Source organism: Tinamus guttatus, unplaced genomic scaffold (genome assembly GCF_059628265.1).
Source record: "Tinamus guttatus ecotype Peru unplaced genomic scaffold, ASM5962826v1 Tinamus_guttatus_pri_ptg000542l, whole genome shotgun sequence".
Taxonomy (NCBI): Eukaryota; Metazoa; Chordata; class Aves; order Tinamiformes; family Tinamidae; genus Tinamus; species Tinamus guttatus.
The window spans coordinates 254,421-276,474 of NW_028289076.1; the positions used below are offsets into that span (position 1 = coordinate 254,421).

Genomic DNA, 22,054 nt, shown 5'->3' on the forward strand with positions numbered 1-22,054 from the left:
TCACCTCTCATTTACTTTCTCCTCATTCTTCCTGAAAACATCACGAAATCAATTTGCTCCTGCTCTCTTGGGTTCCTGAGGCTGCTATTTGGCAAGAAAGACAGAGCTCCCATCTGCTGTGCAGCACCCATGTTGTTTCTGGACCATCTTGACAATTCTTCTGCTTGTGTATTTTATACATATGCATAAATAACAGAGTATTAACTTTGAATAATAATCTTTATTTATTAGTTTATTTGTAAAAGGTACATTGTAATCCTGAGCTACTGCTTTTATACATTTATCATCATACAAAGACAGATCATTTACAGTTTGATCATTTACATTTATTGTGCTCAAAAATCCTTATCTGAATATCATTTTGTCCTTGCAGGAACATAGATAATTTAAATTACATGTATCCCTGAAACATCCACATTAAGTTACCCATCTGACCCCATTATCTAAGTTACTACAGTCATCTAAACCACTCAGGACATTCCTTCTGAATTTAGCAAAAACTTGTTTAAACCTATAAAGATGGGCAGTGCAAGAACTGGTCCCTCGATCCTTTGTGAATACATCATTAGAAAAACCTTTCTGCTTCCGTATTCTCTGGGTAAGTCAGAGCTAAGTCGACTAGGTGTACTCTGATGGAATGATCCAAGTACTTATTTTATCTGCTACTGCGAAGTGAGTGTCTCCCTTTGCCGTGACCAGTGCACATCTCTCCTAAGCAGGGAAAAAGTCTGACATGATCAGAGGAAAGTAAGAGGCAACCCATCACCACCTGGTTGTCAGCTACACGGCACTGACGTCTTACAAACAAGTCACACGAAATGCTTCCCTTAGACCCTGCAGGGGAACTTGTACAAATAACCAGAGCTAAGGTCCATACTCCAAGCACGGCTTTAGGATTTGCCAGTTAAACAGAAGGGAGAAAGAGAAGGATGGGGGGAGAGGAGAGAAATAAAAAAGCCAAGTCCCAGGATGCTCGAGGAGAAAGTATTATTCCAATCAAAATCCATCCTGGATGGATGGAAATTTAATTAGACTACCAAAATATTGCATCTTTCTACCTGAAAAATCTCAAAGCATACAGTGTTTACAAATGTCTCTCTAGCAACAGTGTCAGTCTTTTAAAGTACACTCATAAACTTCATTTCCTGAATAAAGTCACTATGATCTTAGGCAAAAAGATACAGTAAGCAGTTCAAGCAAAGTGCTTATTGCTTAGGTTTTAAAGCAAGCCACTTGAATATATTTGTAGTTAAAATGATAAGTACAAATGTGAAGCTACTGTAGAAACACTTATAAACACTCTTGCTTTTGAATTTTCACTGATAACCTAAAAAAAGGCAGACTGATTTTTAACGTAACAAAGGAAATGCAAAACTTAATACTGTCTGTTGGAATGAAATTCAACACCTATAAAGACAGAGTTATGAACATGTAAACAAAGCTTTAGTATTCAGAGCTAGGGAATCTAGCAGCAAAACAAACTAGTTGCATATTATGTAGTGCAATGAACATTTGTTCTTAAAGACCCCCAGTCTTAAAACTATTTTGAACAGAATGGAATCCTTACAGGAAAGGTTTTAAAAGTGTCCAGGATGTAATATCCAGAATTACTAGATGTTCATCTGCTATAATCTACCAATTTCTCTATGCAAAACTGTGCTCTGGATAACTGACTTTTATGGCTCCCCAGTAGCAAGCTCGAATGAGGCAGATTAAACCTAGGAGATAAGCAACAGCCCAGGAGACGTATGTTGCATGAAATCGCCTGGCAAAGTCTTGTGTACCAACCTAAAGAGGAAAAAAGAAGAAGAAGAAAAAAAAAGAAAAAACAAAAAAGTCAAATACACAGCAATACCTGCTCTTCACAGAGAAGAAAACTTTAAGGACACACATTTCAGTGCCATCTTCATGTCAATGAATATAAATCAGATATCAGCATAATTCCAAACAATCCTAGGATCAAGCTTAGAAGGGACACCAGGAGGTTTCTAGCCCAACAACCTGGTCAAAGCAGGGTCAGGTTTAAGTGCAGAACAAGTGGTTCAAGTTTTTGCCCTGTCGGATCCTGGGCAACTTGCTCCAGTGTCTCATGGAAAAATATTTTCATTATTTTCAAATTCAGTAAGGGTGTTTAAAACAAATGTGAATTTCCCAATACCTAGCCTTGGAACTGCACTGCAAAAGGTTAGTTCTACTGGCCACTATCAGATGTTTCAAGTACAAAGTAAGCCAGATTGCATCAGCCTGTTATTCAGTGAACTATGTGAGCATTGTAATTTGTAAATAGTGTATTATCTGTGTTTACTTGTTATAGCTTGTATAAACTGTAAAGCTATACTCATTTTTGAGCCCCGGAATCCCACTCCCTGAAATGTAGCAAGAGCCATTACCCTATCTGTACAGCAATGAGTTTTACTTTGTACAGCATTGTGTTTGGAAACCTGAAAATTTGGGAGCTCTACCAGGAGCAAGAGGCTCTAGCATTTCTAAAACAATCTAAGTCATTTCTCACAGAACTGGAGTTTACAAAATAGAGAGACTTAATATGAGAAAAAATGAGAATCTCAGAGTGCCAGAATATTCTTTGAAAGAAAAAATAATTTTTCTAGTTAACTGTGATAATTAAAACTATTAATAGGAAAGGGAAAAATATGCACACACAGACACAAAGTTAAGAGGTTTAGCTCAAAAGCTGGGGAAAGAAGAGATCCCTGGTAATCAGGGTAATTCAGGTAGCTCCTCCATACATGCACATGGGAGTAGAGCCCAGCCCATCACTCACAGTTAATCCAACTCCAATGAAGATGCAAATCATCCCAATGGTGATGTAGGCACAGCAGCGTCTCCGCGGCAGCGCGCTTCCGACAGAGGAACTGCGAGAAAATAGCGTTTAAAATAATATAAAACACCCTATTTGGCCTGTGTGTGTGGGGAGGAGGGGGAACAGAATGTGAATATAGGCCTGCTGTCTTAATTTTATAAAAGAGTAGGCCAAATCAACAATTATACCAAATAGAAAGTAAAAGACTGTCCACATATTTCTTTAAAAGGGAACTATAGATGAACACTAACAAAAATATTAATATCTAAAAATCTATTAGAGAGGTGCACCAGACCTACAGGGTGAGTTGCCTTGTACCTTCAACATAACTTCAACACAAAAGAGTGTCTTACAGTATATTCCCAACATCTACATATCTGGAAATCTCTCAGTGTTATGGTAATCACCTCTTGTTTATCTCCTGTAATAATAAATTCAGAACTATTGACTCTCTAAACTCTGCCCAATTTCTTGAAGATATATCCATCTTCTCCCTTCCCCCTCCAAATCATTAACTGTTTCCTTAGTCAGAAGCATAATGAACATGAAAGGTTTTCATGTTTCTAAAGACTCAAGCTCTTTTAGACATATTTAAGTCAGTTTTAGACATATTTAAGTCAGTTTTAGTAACTTCAAAGACATTACAACTTCCTTTTTTACTTTTTTTCTTTTAGAGCTCTACTACAAGTTAAATTAACTGCACAAATCTGCTGACAGCCAAGCTAAACAAATCCCTCAGATGTTCTGTCACTAGGGTATAAACTCTTCAAGACAGACAACTCCATCTCCACCTGCCAAACCAAACAAGCTATCCCAGTGCTTCAGACAAACCAAATACCAAATTTTAACAAAAGGACAGATGCTTCACTACACATTTGAAAATGATTCCAGAAGCTCAGCACTGTTTGGTAAGGATAGTTTGAGTCAGGCGTTTTTAACCATGACTTTTAATCACCTACAGTGGTGATTAAAGTGGGAACAGGATTCAATTCCAGTGAAACACAGTGAGCGCGAAGGTCAACGCGCAGAGGCCAGAGAAGCGGAGGTGCTTTCACCAAACACACACTGCTGTCCCAGAGGCAGTTTTGAAGCATCCTGAAGGATGCCACCAGCAATAAAGTGCTTCCTCCCATCACGGAGGATCAACATTCCTACAGAAAACACTGGGAAGCTTGCACTGTTCAAGCGTGCAGGGGAAAGCCATTTACATCTCATGATAGCTCTGTAATTTACCTAAAACACGCTGAAGAAAGCAATGCTCAACTCTTCATCTGTCTCATGACTGACCAGATTTCTAGCTCCAGCTAATTAGCCACATAGCAAGGCCTCATATGCTCAGCATGTGACCAGATTTTTTTTTTTTAAACATTCATCTTAAAGCCTTCAAATAGATTGAATTAAGCAGCTTTCCTACAGTGTTATTTCTTCACTGGGAACTTCTAAAATGTTTCAAGGAAAAAAAGTCCTCGAGCTAAAACACCCAAGTTGAGCTTCATCTTGCAAGACAAGGACTGATAGCCGTGAGCATTAACCATCTGCTCTATGGTTTCAGTTTTATGCCTTTTTCTTTTCTTTTTTCTGCTTATTAATTTTCCAGGCGAAGTTATTTTGCACTGAGAGCCTCCCTGTGCACAGCAGGCAGGGAAAGGGCAATGGGAATTTCTGATTTGGTGTCATCCCACCACCTACAGAGAGCCTGACCTACCCCCACACAGGTAAATATAGTTCACTTGGCCCCGAAGAGCCACCCTTGATTCTTCCATGGCCATTCTAGAAAGTGTGAAAGTCCTGATGCCAAGTAGCACATGGGAAAAAAGCAAACAGAGAGCTGTATCAACAGGGAAAGAGCAGGTTCCAAAACTTCAAGTGACGAGTACTGAGCTTGCCAAATTGAACTGAAGTTCCCCTTGTAAACTTTCCTAGCTACACACTCAGCACATTCATTTTACTAGAGCCTAATACTTCAAAACATGCATTAATCAAGCAATAAGCTGGTAGAAGTGTCATCTCTACTCCATCTAAAATGTGCATTACTTTTACTGCACTGCATATTCCACACAGAGACATGGTTCATTTCGGGAAAAATCGTCACTTCTGGAGTTGCCCAGCTCCTGAGCTTGTTTTCGCAACCACAGCATTGAAGCTGCCATGTTTATTCTCCTTCTGTATTTCCTTCAAGCTCTGTCCCTCCTATCAAATAAAACAGGCTGCAGGAGGAGATGAAGTTATCCTTTCACATAATACAAAAAAAAAAAAAAAAAGGAATAAAAAAAGGCTTCATTTAATTGCAAGTCCTTTGCTTCCCTCCACAGAAAGAAAGGTTCAAATGGACATAGGAAGATTCTATGACCTGGCACACCCAGGCTGGGCAAACACATTAGGCACTTTTTGCCTCCAAGCAGTGGCACCCACCACTGCCCACTTTAAGTAGTGAAGCTTTTTGTTATCCATTCCAAATTATACAAAAAAAAACAAACTAGCTGCAAATAGAGAGCTGAAATTCCACCCCCAAATAATCTATGAACAACAAGCCTGACATGCATATTCAGAACTATTAAACTGGGGTAAGGAACAGCATTTAAAAATATTAAACAAATGTATCAAAAGCAGCTGCTTTTATTTGTTGACTAGTTAGAGTGGACTCACTCCAAAGGCTTCTGGGAGGCAGCTCTTTTCCTCCGAGCTGCTGCTAAGGAAGCAAAGGTGCCTGAGAGGCCCTTGGGCAGCACCAACAACAGATATAAAAGACACCAAAGTCAAAGTAGTTTGAGGGGATAACTGTAAAAGGAAAAAACCTCAAGGGAGGTTTCTCCTTACGTTCCTATAGACTTCAGGATGGAAAAATGTAAGTTTATCAGGGGTCTTCATCATTATGTTAGACCTTAAGCACAGTAAGTGCTTAAGGAAAAAAAAATAATTCCTCTTCTCTATCATTAAACAAGAAGGATTCTAGAAGCCTTCTCTAAACCACCCACATTTTTGGAAATAGGCTCAGCTAGCAGGTGTTAAATATTGAAAAATAATTAACATTGTGATTAGTTATAAAACTGAAAAGGGAAAAGTAAACCCTGAATGTAAAACAAGAAACCCTGACAGTACCCTGAAAAGCAGCATCTTATCAAGATCCCAAGTTCACCTGATCTAAGCAAACTATGTCATGATCACTACTCCGTGCCCATTTACATGCCTGAGGCTGAGTGCATCACCAGACTGATTTCTTTACCAAATACTTCAGTAACAGATTTCCATCACTTTTGAGGGCCAGGCCTTGCTATAACAACACCAAAGATACATTTATCATATTCTGCTTCCCGAGGAACCTGCCAGGTTTCCTAGAACATGCAATACAGATGCATGGTTCTCCCATCCCAGGATAGATACATACACTCCTTTAACTGGAAATAGCACTTGTCTATCAAGGGAAGGCAAATCTTCAAACAATCAGCAAGACAAGTAAGTCCTATTTCACACCCCATGGTTGAGATTTCACACAAAATTAAGGTATGTAAAATTAACGTATGTTTGCAGAATCGTTTTTACTATCATTAATACTAAATAAACAAACAACCCTCCTCTTAAGAGCCTTGTGTTCTGCTTTACTTCTTCGTTTTGATGCAAGTGACATCTCCTCCTTACTGAGGCAATGTCAAAAGAACAGACAAAGCATAGCATAGCAATCCACAACCATTCATTGTACCATAAGATGCTTAGCACAAATTAGTTGGGTTTGAAATGAATGAAATCTCTCAAATTAATAGATTGTTTCCTTTCCTTCTTTCAGACAAGTCAAATTAAACTGTAGGTTCAAACATGACATCTGATTAACTACACGAAGCCGTAAAATTTCAAGGACATAAAAAAAAACCCTAAGTTGTTAATTTTAGTAACCCAGTTCTGTCAATGGTGAGCAGCTTACTTTCACCTCTGACAATTCAATCTGAGCATTAGGAAATGCAGGTTTGCTCTGGCCAAGTTACTGAGCTGAGGGGAGAATTCATGTGCACATAACATGCTCTTCAGTCTTGAAATTCAGCTGAATGTGGCAAAGTAATAGGCATGGCGGACATCTCACTCCAGGGACTTCTGCAGAAGAAAATTTGGCAACATATTTGAAGCTTAATTTATGTAACTTACATTTTTTTGCAGTGTGGGCATTTTGCCAGAGTGTTAAACCTCAGTTCCATCCACTGTAAAAAGAAAAAAAAAAAAAAAAAGTTGAAAAACTGGCCTGAGAAAGTGTTTGTTTTACTTCATGCTAAATGTCACTGTGAAAACATTTTGCTTCTCAGGCTTTCTCCAACTTGTTTCTTGCTTTCTTTCGTAAATAGGATGCCCTTTTGTCAGTGGCAATTTAGGATTGGGATTTCCATGGGAAAGTTTCCCATGACTTGTCTCACTACTGCAAGACTTGCTTGACGTAATGCGATTCCATGCCTGGGCACAATATAGGCATCATTAGAGTAATACAGATTTTTCTTTCTTACTTCTAAAGCCTATGACCATAAGTTCATAAGTCAAGTGATGTGTTTTCTTTGGCACTGTTAGACAGATGTGCTTTCCCATCTTTCCCTAACCCCCCTGCATCACTCGCTAAACTGAAGTGTTCACAGAAAGGTAAAAGAATAAAGAATAAACTTTCTAAAACATAAGTTTTATGTAAGTTAACAACACTATTGGCTACTTAGATAACAAATTGAAGAGCTGACATATAAAAATATCTGCAGGATGTTCTCAGCCTTATAAAATGGGACTGCAACATCTGGGACACAGCCTCAGCAGAAGTAACAACACATAACACATAGCATTACCTTAAACATACAAGACACAATCATACACTGGTTTTAAAACAGCAGTATTGGTTAAACTTCATTCTGTTGATGATACAAGTGTTGAACACCTGTTTTTAAGCACATTGTCCTTGGACAGTAAGGTAAGAAGAGGAATTTCTTCTCTCTGCAGGTAGCTATACTCTAAGGAGTTATGCTGTGATATAACTTAAAACCAAATCAGACCCCAACCAGCCACATCCATCACTCCATGGGGGGCGAGGACACTGAACAGTGTTGGTACCACTGACTCCCAGCACTACATTATTTTCCTTTTTTCTTGTGACATGCCCCTTCTCACATAAACAAGGCCGGGGAACTGCCATTGCCAGAATGATACGGGACAGTCCAGTGATGGAAATAAAAAAGCTGGGGAACTTCAGGTTCTGCTCGTCTATTAACAGATATATCCCATTCTGTCAAGAGGTACTGAGGTTAGGGGAAGAGGTCCTCCCTATTTGCCCTAGTCTGAGGGGTATCAATCCAGTTCTCTCTTAGGTTTCCAGATATGATGAACAAGAATTAGCAGTTCTGGTCACATCCTGGTGTGGATCTTGCTGGTGACCCAGTCTAAACATGGGACTCATCTCCAACTGGCAGTAGTTGGCAGCTTCCTGGGTGAGTATACGCGCAATTCCTGCTAAGGAATTAAACTCTCCTGCTAAACTGGGGAAGAGTCATGATACAAATTATGAGCACAGGAACAAACTCCAGAACACTAATGCCTTCTCCACTCAGATTCTCCTGCTCTAGGAGAAGTCAGGCTACTGCAGTGAGCAGCAGGATCCTAGCTGCTACAGACCCTGTAACTGCACAGAATATTAGGGCTCCAGGACCTAGACACATCACAGCACCATTTCAACACTGTGAATTAATTCATGATTTTATGTACAAACCTAAAATCACAGTTTTATAAAGCCCAACCAGTTGAATCTTACTTGCATCCAAAAACTTGTGTCCCATGGTATCCAGGGTTGTCCAGCCTTCTGGAGGTGTCCCGCAGTGTACTCACTTCTAAGGGGATTAATTCTCTACTAGAAGGAGCTCCCTGAATTTTTTTCTGATTCCAAACTATCAATTTACACTACATATCACATGGTTGCCTTCTATTTAAATGGACTTGTCCCCAAAGATTCAGCCAGGCAGTTTTCCTATAACTCTAACTTCTAAAAGCCTGAAAATTTCTGTAATACTCCCCACAAAGCACTGCATTTTATGGACACAACTTCTTCCTCCCACATTCTTGCCACAGAAATAGGTTAGCTGCTCACACGCATCCACGTGAAGCGCTAATCAGCTCCTCTGGGTTTTACAACAGGGAAAAATGAGATAACATGTAGTTGGTCACTACCTGAGATGGAGACAAACCTCTTCAGAGATATCCTTTTAGCTATTTAGATAACAATTCTAGAAATAGTAAGAAGCTTAATTCCAGGGCTTAGATTTAATACCTCTAACTGAATTTCGTTTCTGTACACCAGATTTATCCCAAGGTAGGCAACTCCACTTCCAACATTGCTCACTAATGATAACTGTATGGATTTTAAGATTCCCAGTGAATTATTATCTATGTTTTTAATTGATATATTAATACATTCAAAGGCCTCTGGAGCTTCAGTTTGTGGGAGACAGCAGAAACACACATAGCCTGTTTCCATTGTGAGTCACCTGGAAGTCGCAGAAGAGCCTTTTGTTATAAGGGCTGCTGCAGACACAGGGAAGGCTTTCAGGAGAACCAGGAATGAAGTCACCTTGACAAGTGCTTCAGACTACAAGAATTCAGACCCTCGTTGCAACACAGAAAATGCCCTAGGGAAATAATCTTATTTTCAAATAAATTTTAATTCTTGGAGTTTTGGTAGGCTTAACATATAGTCTAACCTGAGGTTTAAAGTCAGTATTTTCACTTATATTCCAAGATGCTTTGAAGTATTCTAATCCTGTTTCAAGTTTTTAATAAAACTTGAGGTTATAGCTACAGGATATTTAGCCTCCCAATAGAGTTTTTTTTTTGCTAACCAAAATAAAACAATAAAACAGTAATCCAAATCACTGAGTAGAGGTACAGACAAACTCACTGGTGGGTTTATGCAGCTACACACAATCTGTGAACATCTTTTTTCACTCCTCAGGAGTCCTTTTGGAAAACAAAATACCTACATAAATTAAAACATTTCTCAGTTTTCTGAAGAACTTCAAGTATTTAAGATGATAATAAAAATCCTTGAAATTGATTAGTTCTGGAGAAGAAAATGGAGAGAGCACAACTGACCAGTTACAGCGCTCAGCCTGCGGTTCCGCCAGCTCACTCCTAGCTTGTCTTCCCTGGGGACATCCTTGGAAACAGGAGAGCGGCAGGAAGACGAGGGGGGAGCTGGGATCACCCTCCCCAAAGGCAGCTCTGGGTCTCACACCTCTCCCCAAGCAGAGCCCTTGGAGCAGGGGGAATTGCTACACACTGAAACAGGGACTCAGCCACAAGGCAAGGCCAGAGGAGCTTTAAAAAGAGCCCAAACCAGATTAGGCTGCAGTTTATTGGGACAGCCCCATCACCACCCTGGCCTCACTTTCTCTTTGACCATTTTCCCCACTTGTCTGAACTCCAAATCCACCAGAAACAAGGGAAACCTCAGCACAGAAAAGGCTATCAGGCTATCCAAGATAAAAGCCCAACAAATAAATATATGCCAGTAATTACTGATAGCTCACCTGTAACATCAACTTAATCCTAAATCAATTCTACATTTGCTTACATATTCCATTATTCGTAATCAAATAAAACACCATCGTAACATCTGTCCAAAAAACCACATATTTAAGCACTTGTTTAAGCAGTATTTAGTGGTGCTCCATAGAGGACAGTGTGCTTTGGATAGGTTACAAAGAACAGTTATCAGGGCACAACCTTAAGCTGACTTTCAGAACCACAAGGGCATAAAATCAAAACAAACATCTCACACCTGTGGGTGCAGAGAAAGCCCAGCCCATAATTCTGCTTTTATGTGGCTGGAAGTTCCTTTTAAAGAGGAGGACAAACAGACACTCTTAGGACACAACAGAGAACAAGCAACAGAATTTGAAGTTTTTTCATCCCAGCTATTTCAGTTTTTTTTTTTTTTCTTAACTGATAAATGAAGTAAAACAGGTATCTTGAAAGTTGCTTAGAGATATAGCCAGCATTATATTTTTGCTTTATAATGCAGAGATACTAAATTGCAGAAATACAATAAGTCTGTAACATGCTACAGAGCAAATAACCAACCCCGCACATGCACCATTCCAGCTCTACCTAGTTATGTACTTACGGACTTCTTGTTCTTCAGCAGGGATTATATTAGGATTAACCATATATGTTTATATTTGGGCTGAATTAATAGAAATACTGCTTCTCAAACATCTTTGTTTCCTCTTTCTCTCTCAAATGCTAAATGTAAATTCACAAATCAAGTTGATACTCTTCTCTAAAAAGAAAAATGCCACCTTCTGCTCCCTACATTTTTCTTCTACTATAGTAGTAAACCATCATTCACTTCCCTGATCCATGAATGCAACGTAAGGTGTCAAGGAGCAAGTCTAGCCCATGAGAAAGCCCATGACCAGAAAACCCTTTTCTCACTGCCTACAGGCAGCACCACCTCTCCCTCCTTTCACAAGAGGCACTTGACTGTCTCAGACCCTTCCACATCTTTCAAATAACACCATAACTGACTGTGCAGGTCAATCAGCTGTGCCACTCATGGCAGCTGTTTCTTAGAAACAACAAACCCAACAAACTCACTCCAGGGCTGCTGGATGGTGAAGCTAGAATACTTTCTTATATGCTGCCAATTTTGTTTTTTTTTTTAATGCAAAAGGCTACAAAAACAACCTACAGAAAGTTAGTGTTTTTGCATTCTTTGCTGCAAAAGGGGAAGAAACTTTCATGCACAGATTCCAGCCAAAATCTCCAGTCCCACAGCAACTGACATACTAATGTGTAAAGAGCTATGATGAACATCTCCCGAGGGCCCACAGGGCAACGTCAGAAACCATCTTGGCCACCGCGAAACACGACTGTTACTGCAAGTCAAAGCAGAAGCTAGAAGCACAAGTGCCTTTACCAGAACTGTCCATTCTAAAACCTCTAAGAAATAACTCTTTGAGCTTCATCCATCAACATATGCCAGGAACACTGGAAGTTTTTTGAACGTGTGTGTGTGCAGATAATGAAATACAGGCTATACATCCATGCACACAGCTGGAACTTAAGTTTCTTGGTAATATTGTAGGGCAAGGTGATATACCCTTAGAAGAACTTGCAATGGTTTGAGCACATTTAGGTAAGAAGGAGAATCTGGAGCTCTACTTACAAGGAATGTGTTTCCACAGTGCCCACATACCACTCTGGTCCCATCTGGTTGAACTGGCAAGGCAGGCTGAGCTGGCTGCTCTTCTGGAATCAGCATTACTGGACCAAGAGTAATGATGCGTCTACTGCGTTAAGAATATTAGATGTACATGTAATTAAGCCGGCAAAGGGGAAGGATGATGCATTTAAGCAATTAGCTCAGTTGGTGGCTACCAAATATGTTACACTTCTAATTTATAATCTAACTTTCAAGTAGATGATGCATCCAGTTTTGGTCTCTCTCATTGCGTTTTCTTTTCCCACTTTGAAAACATTTTCATTACAAGGTCACACATGCCTGCCAGATCCCTGCAGAGATCAAAGGCTCTCAATCATATGACAGAAATCCCTTAGGAAAATCTTAATATCCACAGTGAGCAAGGATGTCAATTGGAACACACATCTCTATACAGAAACAAGCAGGAGAGTAAGGATTCTCTTGCTTTCTCCCACATTACAAGTAGTCTCTCTGAATTTTTATAGGAAGAGTTCCATTCAAATGGAGTGAATTAAAGAAAAACACCTAGATTTGACTAAACACAACCAATCAATATGCTTTAAGAAAAAATAAGGTAAATATTATTTACGCTTAACGTTTCCAATTTAATTGTACAGCTGGACAATCAAAAAATGACAATACCCAAATTATGCAATTCAGAGCAGAATAAGGATCAGACTTCCTGGTAGAAAAGAAGTGAAGGGAAAACCAAAGTATTGTTGAATTTGCACTGCATTCCTCCCCATATACAGCAAATAATTGTGGCCTCCCTTCAGGCTGAAGCCTTCCCTTTAGAGCATATTCCTCAGCTCTCTATAAAGCACTCTGCTTTTGCTTATTTTCCACTAAAACAGATAAATAGCTTATCTTAAGGAAGCTGCTGAAGAGGCACAAACTTTCAAGAAACATTTGGGTGTAAAATTGGGGAGTTTCTGATTCAGCCTGGTTGCCAACCACACCATGCATGGCAACTGAAGCATCCCATGACCACCTTTCAAAGAGATATTTGCAATTTTTTGATGTTTTCCACAATTCTGCATTAGTGAGAAATCCCATCTCCCCACCCTAAATCTCATGCAGTGCCCCAAGAGTAGAAGAGCCAACAAGCTGGTGTCTAAGGCACACAACGTGACAGAACTTCCTCTCGAGCATCTACAGACCCAGCCCTCACTTTGGTGCTGCATCACGTCGAACCCAATCACTCCTGGCCCAGTGGGAGCCTTAATGCTGTAAGGCCAGTGGTAAGAAAGCTCACGATGGCAACTGCACTTGTCTGTCACAGCAAATGTGTCAACTAAAGCACAGTTCAGAGGAGAGCTGCTAGCTGTGGATAGCAAAGAAGGGAAGAGAGGAATGAAACACCCTATCGCCCCTTCTCTCATTGCATTCTAATACGAACAAGGCAAAGCAAACAACCTGAGTATCTGCAGCAATTCTGTCTGTAGAAAATTCTGAACGCTACTCCTCGTAAGTGAGAAGTGGTTTTCTTCACACCGTGTTCCTTATACAGTATCTAATAAATGGGAAATATATGTTTTAGATTATCACTAAGAACAGTTAAGTTTTTCCTCTTTGAGTAAGTTGGTCTAAAAATCAAAATGTCATTACCACTATTTGTGCGGGCAGTAATTCCCTAATGCTCTGCAAGTGCCAGTGCAGTTCTGCCCAGGCCTGGATCTCTTCTAGCTCTAAATACTCAATGCATCACATGCCATTGCTTTAAAGAAAGTGATATAAAGCATTTACCGTTTGTTTCCTCTTACCAGTTTGGTCGTGGACAGCCTATTTTCCGAGATGTATCCTTACAGATAAGGAGACAGTTACATTGACATCTAACGTATTTCTTCCCTGAAGGAGGGTTTTTGATTGGCTGAATGAAAATAAAAATAAATAATAATAATAATAATAATAATAAAAAACAGAAATCAGAGCAATTTACTTTTCCATATACCCCCTATAAAAGTTTAAACAAAACACAACCACTTACAAGACAAATTTGTAGCAAAAAAAGAAATACAAAGAAATACAGTTCAGGACAAAACTTTTCTCTCTCTCTTCCCCGAAAGAAAAATAAGGTGCATATTTTTTCACCAGAACATCACTAGCAACAAACGAGATTCTGCAAACTAACTGAAATTCGTATTTTAGCAATAAGGAATTCAAATCAGTATAAGTTCTTTTTTCAAATGTAAGCTTAAGCAATAATAAGGTATATTTTTTGAAAAACAGTCAAAATACCAAGAAAGCTTCCTTGCCTGGTACAATGGCTTTATTCAGAAATAAAAGAATCAAAGTCTGGCTCACAGGTGCTAAGAGAATATGCAGACATTGCTGAACTGTCAATCTTAGTGTAAGTTGTACTGAAAGCATCTTCCTCAAAGCTGGCAGTCAAGTTTCTGGGTCCCTTTCAAACAGGATCATAGATCTCAAATGCTGCACTACCCTTTGTTTGACCTGAAACATTATATATTAAAAGGAAAAATTCTCTACTCTCTTAAGTAAAAAAATAGTTTTCTACAGATCTAAGGCACCCTGTTCTTTGGATACGATTTAAATATTTCCTCGTATCCTTGCACAACCAAAAAAAAGAAAAAAAGAAAGAAAATCAGAATCAGCTGTTTTCCATGTAAATGTCCCCAACCAGCTGTGGACCACTGCAGCGTCGGATCCCCAAACTGTCAGGCAGGAAAACTACTAGGATATCAAGAACTAAAGGCTCGAAATAAAAAGGTGGGGGAGGGAGAAGTTCAGGGACAGAAGGGCCTGTAACTGCTGCACTAGGTGGAACAAAACCCGCAGTTCCTATGTTTTAAAAATACCCTGCTGCCATTTGTTAGCCTCCTGACAAATTAAATGCATGTATTTCAGGAGGAAAGCACAGTTCCAGGGGAACATGCAAGAGTCGGGCACTTTTGTTTCTTCTACTCTTAAAATAATTAAGTGCTTTATTTCTTTCAACATTCTTTACACATGAGTAATTACTTAAAAATCTTTGCTTTTTATCCTCTGCCTCAAAATGAGATTTATTTATGAAGATTTATTCTAGCTGCTTATGATCACCCTTGTGTGCCAGCATCCTGGAACATGCTTGCACGCTCACAGATCCCCTGACAGGTCCTTTGTAGGGATGTCAGCGAGTGACTCACCCTTTGCAGGTAAGGACATGAATTCCAGCGACTGCACAGTTCTACCCACCCCCTTCCCTGCACAAAAAGGAAATACTAAAGATCCATTTTTACCGTAGCTTCATTGCAAACTGTGCACTTGACAACATGCTGGTGTAGCTTGCCATCCAAGTTTATTAGTGACTGGCACACACGGCAGTTTATTACAGGAACCCCGCTGGCATCCGGACTCGCGATTGCAGTATACGGAGGTGGGAGCTCTGCTGCAAGAGATCACGAAAGCTCAGCTGGAAAACCAAACAGGTAATCCTAAAACACCATAAGCATATATAGTCTCTAAAAGGCACAACCTTGAAATAAATAAGTAATGGTTAGTATTAGCATAAAACAAACCTAAGTTTACTTTGCCCTCCCTCACAACCACTAGGCATCAGTACATCAGTGCCGACCCTCATGCAACCTAAAGCATTTCCACAGTACAATACTCTATAGGCTGCCACTCTATAGGCTGCCATCTCTACAACCCTCTTCATTTTTAAACCAACTTTGAGGAGTTTAGAGAAGAAAAAAAGACATCACGACCACCACCAAAAAACCCACCACACACAAGCACAGATTATCAGAAACCAGAATTGTCTTCTGAAGTAAAAATGAAAATTAAATAAGACAATCCAGGTAGGCAGAACCACCATGATTGGCAGTTACAAATGTCTGGGGAGGCTGATACAGGAACACATGTGTACAGCATGACACCCAGTAGGAGGGTAAGAATAGAGAAAAGCCCCATGAAGTTAGGGAGGAAATGTATGAAAACGAATAGTTCCGAAAAGAGCAGAGTACTTAGCCTCAACTAGCATTTGTGCATATACTGCATAATTAACAGAAGTCAGGACTCTGAATTTAAAAGAGCAGAGATGAGATAAGCAACAGATCCTGCAGCAACCCAGGCTGGATCTGTGATGAAAGATGATAGAAAATGCTTCTTTTTGACATGCAACAGACACACGTTATCTTGAAGAAAGAGATCACCAAACCTTTAGAGCTGCTGCTTTTAATGCTTTCAAATATTTTTGTTGACCAAAAGCTTTTGGTCAACCTGAACGCACAAGGAGGGTTTTGGTCACTTAAAAACAGGTAACTCAATGGAGAAATGCACTGCCCTGATGCGCCTGTGCGAGAGCAGATTTCACCTTCCCCAGTGAGCCCATGAAAGGCCAGGAAGGAAATATTCAAAACCTTTCTAAGTTTAGGAATCCATGGAACGTAAACAATTCATCATATCAACTCTCGAAAGCTGATTACCACAATTATTTGTCATGTAGTAGCTTAGGGCTTTATTTCATCCAGAAGTTCCTCAGGAAGCAAGTTAAAAGTGGGCACATGGTACAAAGGGGATTTACTTAAATCCAACATTGCAAAATATTATGAATTAAATAAACAAACAAACAAAAAAACACCAAGCAAAAAAAAAAAAAACCCACAACCCTAGAAACTACTTAAACTATTTTGCAATTGCATCCAAAAAGTCAATAGAGACTTCGGCCAAGTAATGAAAGATCAGTCTTCCCTCAGTTAACAAATAGCACTGAAAAAAAACCAAATCTGGTGGGAAAAAAAAAATGTCACAAACTGCTATCAAATCTGACAAGTCCACACATTAAATTTCTAAGGAAAGCCCATTAGTCCTTCATTCTGTTTTAATGAGAATACAGGAGAGGTACAAGGAACATGGTGTGGCCTTAGGATCCAAAAATCATTGCAGAAGTGTAAAGCAGCAGTGTTGCTCCGTGTCCCCTCTCTTTGCTGCTTTCCACATTAACTACCCAGATCATTACTTGGGCATAGCTCACCACGGCAGAAGCAGAAATGGGGGCACCTTGAAGAAGTTTGGGAGCTGGAAACTGAAAACCACAACTGTGGAAAATAGTTTTAGAATTTGGACAACTGAAACAGCAGTTCTTAAATGAGTGCAACAAGGTTAAGGTTGCTGCAAGGCGGGTTTCATTTTGGCCATCAACAGGCTGCTGACCTGTTCTGTATGGAGCAAACAGTGAAATCTCAACAACAGGCAGGTCCAGCAGACTAAACACCAAATTCACTGTCAGGAAATTCCTGTAGTTCAACCCCAGCTCTGAGGGCTCTTCTCAAAGGCCGTTATCAAACTGAACTTTTGTTTTGCTCTCTCTACTTAAAGGGCAAGTTTTCAAATCCTATCAGCTGGGCACAGGTGGTGCTTTAAGTACTGGCAAATATAGATTTCTACATATGTAAAACATGCTACTCCCGCTTGCAAGCAGCAACTCTTAGGTTTTTCAGAACTGGTCCAAGAAGGTAGATGGGCACATACATGCACTTGGTCCCTTCTCCTGCCTCATCCTAGAGCTGTCCAGCCTTCCAGGTAAGCAAATATTCTATTCCTATCCTGCTGTCTCAGCAAATTTAAGATACCAAGCAAACAATGGCTGCTTTTCAGAGCAGTGCTGCAGCAAACAGCATCTGCTATGGCACAGAAAGCCTGCGCCACCCTGACACGCAACCTTCACACTTAAAAACCTGCGTTTGCGGGAGGCCCAAGAACCAAACTGGGAACCTCCCCAGGTTTAAGGGGGCTTTATCCTGGGGGATGAAAAGGAGAATAAAGATATGCCCTCTCCATTTGCTTCTCATTAAATAGAAACACTGACAGCTTTCAAGGCATCTTCATATTTGAACTTTGGTAAGTCCTGACAGCGTCTCAAGCTAAATGCAGCATCTACAATACAGCTCATAAAGGTCCACCATGCTGGACACGATGGATGGTTGGCAGGTCTCACTTAGATAACTGGATATCCTGCTACAGACGTTCCAGTTTACAGCTGTATTATCAGTTTGTTTCTTCCCAAGAAACATAACGGTTACTAGATCAGCAAGATTAGCAAAATGTCCTGGCACACGACACATCTGACTCAGCCACCCCAAAACCCTTCACAAATGCTGTGGAGGAAATCACATACTCAGCCTTAGAAAACTCTTGTAGCGCTTACACACTTTTCTCCAATATGCAAAAGCCATGAGGTTTCATATTCAGTTTGCCTTGGTCAAAGCGAAACTAAGTGACACAGGGCTTATAGAGAAGATGATTTTGTTTTTGTTCAAGAAAATCTTTGTCCTTTTGAGCAGAGGAGAGCAAGGACAGAAGCAGGTGGCAGGGAAGCTAGTGACCTATTTCAGTGCTCTCTTAGTCCACATTAATACTGGAATCCACAGGTAGGCTATGAGAAACTAGTAGTTAAGGACTGAGAGAAGTAGATGAAAAAGCAGAACAAGACGCTGCGGGGGTGGGGGAAATTACCCTGGCAGCAGAGCTGATGGTCCCACCCTGTTTGCACAAAAAGTTTCTTAAGATTTGCGCCTGGGGACAACATCCAAGGCTCCTTTCTTTCTTGGCTCCGCTATCAGGAACACGGAGCCACTACTGGGTTTCAAAAGCACCCAAGCACCCACCACCTCACCCTGTGAAGGCTCAGCTGGATCTCAAGAGCACTGCAGGGAGATGACCTCTTCCAGAGCCTAGTTCGAAGGTCAGGGTTATGTACTGGTCAAGGCACACAACCGCAAGCACGGAGATAAATCTGTTAACATACACTCGGGTGGTAGTTTTGAGTGGAGGGGAGTCTACCCCTCCAGCTCCACCACATTAGCTGATGATAAACGGAGAAGTGCTGTGGAAAGGGGTTTTAAAAGTAAACTTCATTTCCCCTTCAGACGGCTGCTTCTCCCTAGCCTGTGGGCTGGGGAGAGAGATAAGGACGGTCTGTCAGCTAAAGCGGCTGGTTGCAGACGGGGAGCTGCTAAGGAGAACTGACAGATACGGAGCAGCGAGACCAGAGCTGCGCAGCCTCTGCAAGGCCTCTGCAAAATAGGATTTGGAGAAGTTTGGGGGAGGAGGGGGCTTTTTACAGACTGGCTCATAAGAAGTGCTTGGTACAACTGCTGACTAAGCAAAGGAATCGTGACTTCCAAAAGCCAGCTTGACATTTAAGAGAGGATGGTGGTTCCTCCTCCCTTTTGAGGGCAAGGCCACTTCTCACCACAAGTACTTCCCTCATTCACTTCCCCAAGGAAGAAGGTGCCACCTGGGCCAAGTTGGGTAATGAGAGCTACAGGCAGCAGGATAGAGTATACAACAAGATACAGCTATTAAGTGAAGGGAGCATTTAGATCAAGTAATACTCACTGATCCAATATTTTCATTATTTTACATACATAACGACTTTTAAAAAAATACTGAAATGTATACACCAACAACAGTTACAGGATTCCTAAGAATAAAAATATTGAGTAGAATAGGTGGATTATTGAATTGAAAAGAGAGAGAAAAAATAATTTAAGCAGTAAAAGCAATCTTACACAATTTGATAGGAACAAAAACAGATCTCTGCTGCTTTGCACTCTGATATTGGTTTGTGCAATTCAAATGTAGGTTAATAGTCAACATCTACAGCACTAAAAGTGCATTTTCATATCAAAGCATGGGAAGACAGCTTCCATTAGTTTAAATCTTATTCAAAACACACAAGTTCACTTGTGGCACTTCCTCTGCCAGTCACATTTACTGTGTTTTCATGTATAAATAACTTAAAATTGTTACTATGCAGAAACAACGCACACATACCTGTTTACATAGACATATAATAAATCTCTATAACTACATAAAAATCTTTTAAGTACCACCCCAATGCACTACAGCCAGCAAGGGCAGGACTGTAATCTTACATTTAAAAGGCTGCTGCTAGCAAAGCTACAATAATCTTATTTAATCTTAACTCTCAACTCCCTTTTTTTCCTTTTCTCCATTCTGCTTTGTTTAAAGAGTTTAAATTGATCAAAAAAAATGTTATCTATGTATTTTGTTAACTACAGCTTCTTAAACCTGGTTACTTTCACATATGGCTACCTCCTAATTTGCCTTTTTAAAGTAAAATTCTCCCTCTACTAGATGCTCAAAATTCATCAAAACGATTATTTCTGTAAGCCCAAAAGCTTAAGTGCCACAAAATGAAGCTGCTATGCCAGATTTTCAACTGCTACATGCCTTAAAAATAAAGCTGGAGGCACCCATGGCCTTCAAAACCAGTGCACAAGGGCACCCTGGTGCATTGGGCTGCGAGTATCGGGCTGCCCAAGGCCCTGCTTGGCGTCGGAGGGCAGGAAGGGAGCGGGATGGCCAGGGCCCGGGAGCACCAGGATGCTCGGGAGCTCCTAGGGAGCCGCCGAGGGCCCCACATGCGCTGCCCTGGCTCCTCGCATCCCCTCATGGCACCCAACCTGCCTGCTCACGGTGAGGAACCTTTCGCCTAAATCCTGCCCCTTCTTAGCAGCAGGTCCAACCATTACCTGGCAAGCTCCAACATGCGGGTTAGTTATAATAGCTAGGCCGGCTCAAACTCGTCCTGCAACTACAAAATTGTTCTTTTTATTTAAAAAAAAAAAAAGAAAAGAAAGAAAGAAACAGAGTTCACATTGAATGCAGCAAATGGCGCCCTGCTCCTTTCCGGCTCCTCTTACCTGTTGTGCCTGGTCACCTCCCCACAGACCACCACCCAGGAGGCACCCAGGCTGCCCTGACTAGCGCCGCCAAAAATAAATAAAAAAGAAAGAGCTAAACGTAAAAAAACAAAATAAAAAACACACACAAAACAAACAAACAAAAAGCAAATCCCATTGGCACGGCCAGCCTCCTCACAGGCTGCAGCCCCTGCTGGTTCTGCAGCACCGCAAGATGGGGTAGACCAGGCCCCCCGCCGGGACCGGTGGGGACAGACCAGGTCCCCCGGTGTGACCGGGATGGGGGGGAAGGGGACAGACCAGGCCCCCCGGCGGGATCGGGATGGGGGGGACAGACCAGGCCCCCCGGCGGGATCGGGGGGACAGACCAGGCCCCCCGGCGGGACGCCCGCAGCGGGCCGGGGACGCGGCGCGATGGCGCCCGGCCGGGCCCCCTCCGCCTCCCCCCCGACCTCCGCAAGGAGCCGGGCTGCGTTTCGCCCCCCGCGGCCTTCCCTCCGCCCTCCTCCCGCTGCAGCGGCACCGGGGAGGCCGCCTCACCTCGGGGGCTGCTGTCGGGCAAATAGGGCGGCGCCGTGGGGGTGACATTGCCGGAGCTGGGCGCCGACAGCAGCGGCGAGCGCTCATCCACCCCCTCGGCAGCCATGGCTACTGCGGCGGCGAGAGGGAGGGAGGGATGGAGGGAGGGCGGGAGCGCAGGACCCAGCCACGGAGCGGAGGCGGCGGCACCGGCAGCGCAGCCGAGGGAAGGGGCTGGGAATGAAGCGGGGAAGGAGGAGGAGGAGGGGGCGGGACCGGCCGGGACGAGCCTCTCCCGGCCCTCCGCGGCGCCGCCTAACGGGCGCGGGAGGCTGGAAGCGGGGCCGGAACCGGGGCCGCGGCCTTGCGAGGACAGCGGGACTTCATTTGCTCCTGCTAGGAAGCCCGCGCAGCCCCTCCGGAGCGGCCATCCCCTCATCCGGGCTAGGCGGAGGGATGTCAGCCGTGCCACGCGCTAGCGCGGGTCGGAGCGAGCCGGGCTGGGCAATGCCGCAAGACACCGGGTTATTGGGATGATGAGGATTCAAGCAACGCTTGGTCGTGGCTTGCAAGCGCTGTCCGACATCCCCGGAACGTGGTCACGCAGAACGGGCCTGCTTCTCAAAGCGCCATGCATGGAAAATGTACAGGCGCTTTCCCAAGAAAAGGGTAGTGAGTCTTCACTAGAAAACTATGATCACGCACACGACCAGTCTGAGGCTTCACCAGCAGCTCATATTCCTTCCTGTGTACTGTTTTGTAAGACAAAACACTCCTATTTATGTCACATTGCAACATTTTCTGCAGGAGCAATTTTTCCATACCAAAAGA

At 42.0% G+C, this 22,054-nt stretch overlaps 1 protein-coding gene across 2 annotated transcripts; it reads right to left on the bottom strand.

Moving 5' to 3' along the window:
* Positions 1 to 200: 200 nt before the first annotated feature.
* PIP4P2 (phosphatidylinositol-4,5-bisphosphate 4-phosphatase 2) lies at positions 201 to 21,365 on the bottom strand. Of its 2 annotated transcripts, none has more exons than XM_088534123.1 (7): positions 21,245 to 21,365; positions 15,272 to 15,417; positions 13,796 to 13,902; positions 11,997 to 12,120; positions 6,956 to 7,008; positions 2,783 to 2,873; positions 201 to 1,788 (listed from the first exon to the last, which is right to left on the bottom strand). In XM_088534123.1, the coding sequence occupies exons 1-7, from the start codon at positions 21,348 to 21,350 to the stop codon at positions 1,645 to 1,647; spliced, it is 771 nt and encodes a 256-aa protein (XP_088390249.1). In that variant the 5' UTR covers positions 21,351 to 21,365; the 3' UTR covers positions 201 to 1,644. The 2 variants fall into 2 exon arrangements, with proteins under 2 accessions (XP_088390249.1, XP_088390248.1); XM_088534122.1 differs by having other exon boundaries at positions 15,272 to 15,420.
* Between the last annotated feature and the right edge of the window lie 689 nt (positions 21,366 to 22,054).

What these genes read in the sequence shown, in the direction of transcription:
- PIP4P2 (XM_088534122.1), bottom strand. Translation starts at nt 21,350, where the DNA reads ATGGCTGCCGAGGGGGTGGATGAGCGCTCGCCGCTGCTGTCGGCGCCC. An exon ending in GCCCGACAGCAGCCCCCGAG is followed by an intron (nt 15,421 to 21,244) that starts GTGAGGCGGCCT and finishes GATCTCTTGCAG; the next exon opens with CAGAGCTCCCACCTCCGTAT. An exon ending in TCATTGGAGTTGGATTAACT is followed by an intron (nt 1,789 to 2,782) that starts GTGAGTGATGGG and finishes TTTCCTCTTTAG; the next exon opens with GTTGGTACACAAGACTTTGC.